This window comes from Molossus molossus, unplaced genomic scaffold, assembly GCF_014108415.1.
Source record: "Molossus molossus isolate mMolMol1 unplaced genomic scaffold, mMolMol1.p scaffold_m16_p_8, whole genome shotgun sequence".
Classification (NCBI taxonomy): domain Eukaryota; kingdom Metazoa; phylum Chordata; class Mammalia; order Chiroptera; family Molossidae; genus Molossus; species Molossus molossus.
In genome coordinates, this window is record NW_023425402.1 from 58,239,704 (window position 1) to 58,248,849 (window position 9,146).

The window sequence follows — 9,146 nt, forward strand, 5'->3', positions numbered from 1 at the left end:
TGTTGGGAGGACCTTTACTTCTTTTGAACCATAACATAAAGAGTAGGTTAATAAAGAAAAGGAGAAAAGATAAAGCCAAATGCAACCAATTCAATATTTATTCTCTTTTTAACAGATATTTTCCGAGAATAGTGCCTACCAAAAAGTAAAAGGGTCAATAAATATTTATTGAATATTGAACCAATGTTAAAGGACAAAGGATTCATCTGATTTATATTCTCATAAACATTTTTTTATATTAAGTGACATTTCTTAGCTAAATATATAAAATAATGTGATATTTAAGAGAAATTTAAATAACCACACTGGAACTATAAAATTCCCAGGGTTTCTTTCCTCTATCCTTCCCCCCAAAAAAGACTAGAAAGAGAGACCCTACAAGGAAACATAAACCATAACTTTCATGTGTTTCTTTGGAATTATCCTCATAAAAAAGAACAGATTTTTCCCATAAAATTATTTTACAGATTCCCCCAAAAAATGTTCTTTTTATTTTAGTAAGTATAAAGTTTTAGTGATAATCAACATAGATAAATCTTACAGTATTCAGTATGAATCAAATTTAGTCACATTATCAATAAACTTGTTGCCGTCTATATTTCAGTTGATACCTCTAATAGGTCCATAGGACTTTACGTTCTCTCTGTGTTTCCCTTTACTATAATGGGTAAAAGGAATATATTATTTCAGCTATTACTGATTTTTACACTATGCACTAAATATGTTATTAATTACTATCAAAGTAAAATTTTAATTTCTTTCTGAACTTTTTTTTAAAGATATATACTTTTTTGTTTGTTTATTGATTTTAGAGAGAGAAATAGAAAGATCAATGAGAACATCGAATGGCTGCCCCCCACTAGCGATTGGGCCCTCAACCTGGGCATGTGCCCTGACCGGGAATTGAACCAGCGACTTCTTGGTGTGTGGGTCAACACTCCACCACTGAGACACACCGGCCGGGTCTTTTGACCATCTTTAAAAACTATGTCAGGTGTTTTATCAATAAAGAGGTAGAAATGGACATACCCAATGTTAAATTTGAGGAAAATAACAACTACCACCTAAAGTGAAAGTCTCGGTTACTTTTGTTTTCTTCTGCATTCGGGGCAGGCCTGGTGGAGGCAGGCCCAGCACGAACCACGGAACAGCTTTTCTTTGGTACCTACATCTGAGAGTCCCCAACTCAGACCAAAATGTCAAGATATTCCAAGAAATCCCTAAATGTCACAAACATACTTAAAATTTAGGATACATTTAAATGTTTCTTCCTCTTTCCTTAGGATAATTACAGTAATAGTACATTTTGATTGTATTAAATATAACTTTTAAGAAAGTCCAACCAACTTCTGGATATTGTCTTCAGACTGACAAACTTCATATCACAGAACAAGAGGAATTTGTAATGTTTATCAATTCTGAGAAAAATCTCTTTGAAAATTGGTCTTTGAAGCGTAATGTTAAAACTAAGCAAGAGAGAACTACCTGTACACTAAACCTGACCAAACTACATGAAGACAGTTGTGTCTGTGCATCATTACTACAGTCTTCCCTCTGCAAAGACTGGTAAAAGAGCCCTCCTTCCCTAAAGTAACAACTAATTATAGACAAACAATAGGAACTTGCTTTGAAAATATAAGTGCATTTCAGTTAGTTTTAATCCTATGAAAAGAAGACTGAATTTTGCAAGAGCTAAAACTAGTGTGGTTCTATCTAAAGTAATGTAATGCTGTTTTTAGTAGAGAATATAGGTAAGGAGAAAATCTATCCACTTTGGTTTGTTTCTAGACCACATTTTGATCTGGTTTATTTGCCTCATTGCTTATTTTAAAATAACTGATTCTTATGCCTGGGCAAAGAGTTAAGTCATCAGTCACATTTGGCAAGTAAGGAACAGAAGAGGCTGATGGTGCCTGCTGCTGGGTTAGAAAGGAGCACTATTCGATGGTAGAGAATGTAAGTTAGAGTGGAGAAGGGAAGCAAGAGGGATAGACCTGGGTATCCAAAGAGAAGATGGGGAAAAAGGAGGCAAAGATATGACAAACTCTATAAATGTAACAGAGGGTGGGAATAGAAGATTAGAGACAGGTTCAGAACGCTTTTCTCTTTGGGCTATAATTTGACCATTTCCTCAAGTGAACAGTCATATACTTTGTATAAAATTGGCCCAAACACATTTCTCTGTGATGATCATAATTTTAAACAGTCAAGAATTGGTGAGGCACTCAATTTCTTCCAAAAGACTATAAACCCAAATAACTAATGTAACAGTAAAATATAGCTGTTACTGATGAAAAAATATCCTTCCCATGAGTCAGTTTTATTTATTTGTTTATAGTATAATCTCATAAACAGAAAGAGTCTGACTTGATATGTCTTTTTATGTGAGTTGCTAAGCAATTGTGGAAATGTACGCACAATGTTTTCATGAGAATTAGGGGTAAAAGTATGTTCAAGTCACATGGATATAGGCCATAGATGTAGCAGCAGATAGATTGTATTCTTGGATTACTTAGGTCTGAGTGTTCATGAAAGAAGTCTGAGTGTTCAAGCAGACACAACTTTTCTGGCAGGAAACTTTGAATGTGCATTTGGGCAATGAGTACATAGTGATACTAGCCAATGGCACTGTTACAGACTTAATGATAGTGCCTCAAATGTATTGTTGAAGCACTAACTCCCACTGTGACAGTATTTGGAAATAGGGCCTTAATGAGTTCATTAAGGTTAAATGGTATCATAAGGGAGGAACCCCAATCTAAAATATGGCTGGTGTGCTTACAAGAAGAGGAAAAGACACCAGAGACATTTCTCTGCACTTGCACAGAGAGGCCTTATGAAGACCTAATGAGAAGGCAGTTCTTTACATGGCAGGAAGAGATGTCTTATCAGAAATCGACCCTTATGGAATCTTGATCTTGAGATTCTAGCCTCCAGAACCACGAAAAAAGAAATTTCTGTTGTTTAAGCCACACTATCTGGGATATTTTGTTATGGCAACCCAAGCAGACTAATATAAAAATAGAATTTCAAGAGAGATACCTAGAGTCAGAAATGCCATTTGGGTTCATGAAAGGATTATAGAATTATAGCCCATTGAAGGATGAAATGCCACACTTTGGGCTTATTAGTGCCATATTATAATTAATAAAAAACCATAATTATTTGGCATTCTTCAAGATTCTTTGTGCACACACATTGTTTTATTTAGTCCCATTAATTATTTTATGGGGTATATATTCTTAACCTTATCAAAGAACAAAGCTCAGAAAGAAAGGTAAAGCAACTTTAAAATGTTTTACTGGCATTAGTCAAAGAGCATGATTTTATTTTATTTTCCTTTATTTATTTTGTTAATCCTCACTGGAGGATATTTTCTATTGATTTTTTTTTTTTTTTTTTTTTTAGATAGAGTGGAATGGAGGGAGGGAGGGAGAGAGAGAGAAACACTGATGTGAGAGACACATCAATTGGTTGCCTCCCGCATGACTTGGAGGACCAAACCAGCACATGTTCTTGACCAGAAATCGAACCTGCCCACCCTTTAGTCTATGAGTGTATGCTCTAACTGCTGAGCCAAATTGGCCAGAGCAAGAGTGGGATTTTAAATCAAATTCTTTATGACTCTATAACCTGAATGCTCTGTGATCCTTAAACCTTTGCTACTCTGTTAACAAGACACAATTTCCAGCCACTTTAGTGTTAATGATCCCCAAATCTAATTGAAGACCAAGTGCATATGTAGAGTTTTTTAAAATTACAATTTCTAGGTCCTACAAATGCAGATTTTCAATTCGGTAGCTTTGGGATGCATTTCTAAAAGCAATTAGGATATTTGCTCCAATTCTTTCACAACCCCCTTATTTACAAAGTAATGCCAATAACCCATGTTCTTTTTCACTACTGCTCTTCAGAGCTGTGATGTCTAATAGGGTAGAACAGCTACTGACAACATGTGGTCATTGAGCACTTAACTGTGGCTAGTCTGAATTGAGATGAAATAATTGTAAAATACACATTGAATCTTAAAGGTTTGATATTAAAAATAATGTAAAATATCTATTTAACAAATATTTGTTGTTACCTTTGAAAATTATATTTAGATGTATTGTGTTAAATAATATATAATACTGAAATTTTATCTGTTTATTTTTATTTTTTCCTATTAATATCACTGCTTTATATTATTCATTAAATATCAGTATGAAACTCAATGGTTCTTTAGAAGAAACTTTTATAAAAGAGGCAAGTACTTTGTGAAAAAAATGAGGAAATGCCATTAGTTATATTTTGCAATGCCCATTTATAAAAAGTAATCATTCCAATAGGTAGGTCATATATATTAAATGGTGAGAACTAGATGAAATGTTCTCTTGTGGTGCCACGCTGCATACCTTGGTATTTGATTTCTTCTTTCATGCTTGGAATTGATGTTTCTGATGTAAATAGCTTTAGAAAAGACTTGAAAGAAACCATCAGCCCTAAAGTTCTAAGCAAAGTTATTAAAGTCAAAATTTTTGAGATAACGTTACATTTTTCAAACAGTCTTTATACTATTTACACAGATTTTCGAAGCAAAGCTGATGCAATATTCTTCTGTTTCTGCTATTGTGTGATAATTACATTATTTCTGACAGAGGCAAGCATTCATCTGAAACACATTCAGCTGAAGCACAGAATTTCACATAAATCTCTTAGGTCACAGATTTAATATAACACTGTACACAGACTGTAAAAAGTTCTATTTTAATATTTTTCTTAATACTATGATTTAGAAAGTAATAAACTTTAATATTAGTAGGACTCACGCCTGTCTCCAAGACCCCTCATTTTTAGCTGTAGAACTTAGATTGTATCTGTACCTTAGGGTTTTGTTTTTAAATGAAACATGAAGATTACCTTGCATGGCTGTTATGAATTAAATGAGATGGGGTGTACATTTTGTGAAAGCATTTTAAAAAGAACACATTCTGGTAATATTTTTCTCCTTCTCCTGTTTGTTTCTCCTTTTCTTTCTCATTTGCTTGTTCTGCAAACATTTTATCAGTATTTGGTTCAAAAAACATGCCTTACTTTTAAAAAACATTTTGGGTGTATTTACACAGAGAAAACAAAATCTCTCCAAAACCTTGATTTGAATTAGGAATTCAATCAAAACTACAACTACCATCAGTGAATCAACAAGCAACAAGTGCTGGTGAGGATGTGGAGAAATGGGAACCCTCATGTCAGCGAGAATGTAGACTGGTGCAGCCACTGTAGAAAACAGTATGGGGTTTCCTCAAAAAATTAAAAATGGAACTGGCTTTTGACCCAGCAATCCCACTTCTGGGAGGATATTGGGCAGAAACCCAAAACACCAACCAGAAAGAATATATGCACCCCTATATTCAATGCAGCATTATTTATAATAGCCAAAATCTGGAAACAGCCCGAGTTCTCATCAACAGATGAGTGGAACAAAAAGTTGTGGTACATATACACAATGGAATACTACATGGCTATAAAACAGAAGGATCTCCTACCCTTTGGGATGGCATGGATCAACCTGGAGATTATTATGCTCAGCAAAATAAGTTAGTCAGAGAAAGACAAATACCATATGCTCTCACTTATATGTGGAATCTAATGAACAAAATAGACTGACAGCTGTCACAGAGGAGGGACTTGGGGGAGACTGGATAAAAGAAGGTGAAAAAATTAGCCAAAGTACATATATGAATAACCCATAGACACAGACAACAGTGTGGTGATGGCCAGGGGAGGGAGGTGGGGGTTAGATGAAGGTAGGCAAAGGTTGGGGGGCGGGTGCATAGGAACATCTATAATAGTGTCAACAATAAAAATATTTAAAAATTAAAATAACATACACACACACACAAAACAACTACTTATTTAACTTACGAATCCACAGGCTATGCTTAGGCTGGTGTACCAGTCCCCAAGTACTGCTATTACAAATGACCACAAATTTAGTCAATGAAAACAACACAAATTTATTATTTTACCATTTTGGTGGTCAGAAATCTGAAATGGCTCTTATAGGGTAAAAATGAAGGTGTTAGCAGAACTATCTTCCTCCTGAAAACTTTAGGGGAGGAACTGTTTCCTTCCCATCTCCAGTTTCTAGAGGTCATCTGCATGCTTGGGTTCATGGCCCGTTCTGTCTTCAAAGCAGCAGTGTAGCATCATTAAGTCTCTTTCTCTCTGATCGCCCCTGACCCTCCTGCCTATGTCTTCTAAGAACACTTACATTACATTAGACCTGCCCAGATAATATAAAATAATGATCTCTTCATTTTAAGATTCTTAATCACATCTGCAGTGTTCTCATTGTTATTTACCTAAATGCAGTTTCCAGGAATTACAACATGCATATCTTTGGGGGTTCACTGTTCTACTACCACAGTTGGGCACAGACAGCTAAACTCCAACTTGGTCTACAGTGAATCAAGAATCAGGTATACAACTCTGCTTCTTTGCCTTGTCCAGAGCTCTCTTCCAAATGGCTCCTTCTTTTTATTTTTTTATCCTCACTTGAGGATATTTTTCCATTTTTTGTACAGATAGAGTGGGAGGGAGAGAGAGGAAGGAGAGAGAGAGAGAAACATCGACGTGAAAGGACACATCGAGTGGCTGCCACCCGCACGACCAACCAGGGCCGGGGACAAACTGCAACCGAGGTACGTGCCCTTAGCGGGAACCGAACCCTGGTCTCTCCGGACCGCAGGCCGACGCTCTAACCGCTGAGCCAAACTGGCCAGGGCTGGCTCCTTCTTTTTGAAATAATTCTCACCCAAGGATATATTTTTATTGATTTTTAGAGAGAGGACAGGAGAGAGAGAGAAACATCAATGTGAGAGTAACATCGATCGGTTGCCCCCAGTTTGCACCCCAATTGGGTATCAAACCTGCTACCTAGATATGTGGCCCGACTAGTAATTGAACCTGCAACTTTTGGTGTACAGGACAATGCTCCCACCAACTGAGCCACACAGCCAGGGCCAAATGTCTCATTCTTCATGAATCTATCACAAATGTGTAATAGGCCAGCCGTGACACATTCATGTGACACTAAACAAGGTCAAATTGTCAAGGACTTGGATTCAAGGAAGCCATTAATGGGGCCTATAAATGCAACCAGTCTACCCCAGTGAGTCACCAGTATTTAAGTTTAATGACAAGAAAATATAATGATTTGTACAAAATAAATCCATGGTCTTGAATTAGTATTCCATTCATATTGTTGTGCTTACATAGCATAAGTGCATTTTAAAACAAATTAAACATACTTAGGTTTAGATGGGTACCTCTGATATCTTCCAAGTTATTAAGAGGAGCTACAGGCAGTAGCCATTGAAGAGTTGACATTGTAACTTGATGATAGCTGGTCTTCTTGGTCTGAAATCACCCCTTTTTAGACTATAATCTAATGATTCATATACCTTGAAGTTCTTTATTAGTTGTTATTTGGACCTTTGAGATTTACTTGAAAAAGTAAATCTAGTCTGAGATTTACTGGTAGGTAGCCATAGTAATCCAGACTAGACCACTGTATAACTTGCCTTATAATTAAAAATGTTAAGTGCTCAATACCAACTACCAATTATCAAATATAGCAGCATTTTTTCAACTGGTGTGCTGCAAGAATTTTTAAGATATTCAATACCTTACTATTTATTCAGGGGTACCAACCTCTTTTTCCTTAGATTATTAAATAAAAAAAGTGACAACAGCCAACACAACAGTAGCTATCTGGTGTGAATGTTATATACAATATATAGGTCATATAATAGAGTTGCACCTTATTGGGCATGTTGAATAAGGTTGCATCTGATTGGTTAATTCTTGGTCCCATAAATCCTTACATACAAGTATAGGCACCTCATTAAAAAAAAAAAAGTCACTTTGTATGCATATTTTTAGTATGAATATGAAGAGCAGATTTGATATAAAATCAATGGCAGGGAACATTATTCCTGCTATCGCTACTACTAATGCAGTGATTGCTGGGTTAATAGTATTGGAAGGATTGAAGATTCTATCAGAAAAAATAGACGAATGTAGAACAATTTTTTTTGAATAAACAACTAAACCCAAGGAAGAAGTTCCTTGTGCCTTGTGCACTGGATCCTCCCAACCCTGATTGTTACATATGTGCCAGCAAGCTAGAGGTGACTGTGCAAGTGAATGTCCATAAAGTGACCATTCTCACGTTACAAGATAAGATTGTGAAAGAAAAAATTGCTATGGTAGCACCAGATGTCCAAATCGAAGAGGGGAAAGAAACAATCCTAATATCTTCAGAAGAGGGAGAGGCAGACGCTAATAATCACAAGAAATTGTCAGAATTTGGAATTAGAAATGGGATCCGGCTTCAAGCAGATGACTTCCTTCGGGACTACACTTTATTGATCAACATCCTTCATAGTGAAGACCTAGGAAAGGATGTTGAATTTGAAGTTGTTGGTGATGCCCCAGAAAAAGTGGGGCCCAAACAAGCTGAAGATGCTGCCAAAAGCACAACCAATGGCAGTGACGATGGAGCTCAGCCTTCCACGTCCACAGCACAAGAGCAAGATGATGTGCTCATAGTTGATTCAGATGAAGAAGGTCCTTCAAGTAATGCTGCCATCAGTGAAGAAGAGAGAAGTCGAAAGAGGAAATTAGATGAGAAAGAGAATATCAGTACAAAGAGGTCACGCACAGAACGTTCAGAAGAGCTGGATGATGTGACAGCAGTGGATTGAACAGCAGTGCCTCTGACAGAACCCTCACTGAATTAGGTCATCCCGGGCAGAACCAGGGTGTTTGTTAAGTCCTTTGTTCCAAAGGGGACAGGTTGACCCTGGTGACTTGAAGATGATCCTGTTCCCTTTGAAAGCACTCATTTTGCTAGAACTATTAGACACATTGCGATATGCTGTATGGAAAGTAGGCATATATAGTTTTAAAACCCTTTGAACAAAGCGTTTGCATAACCAGTCATGAGATGAAACAACACGATGCATGTTGCCTTTTTAAATGTAAATATCCTTAGGTATCATTTAATAGTTTAAAATATTGTGGTTTAGTAAAGTTGATACCTGGTTATAAATATTTTGCCTTTATTTTTGGTTAGAAAAATAATTATTTTTAGCCTAGAT

At 36.3% G+C, this 9,146-nt stretch overlaps 1 protein-coding gene across 1 annotated transcript; it reads left to right on the forward strand.

The window, feature by feature from the left end:
* Positions 1–1,944: 1,944 nt before the first annotated feature.
* On the forward strand, positions 1,945–8,750 carry LOC118620726 (SUMO-activating enzyme subunit 2-like). The gene is given in 3 exon segments (XM_036247743.1): positions 1,945–1,956; positions 7,904–8,074; positions 8,076–8,750. Coding segments are annotated over 3 exon segments (858 nt in total).
* The last annotated feature ends 396 nt before the right edge of the window (positions 8,751–9,146 follow it).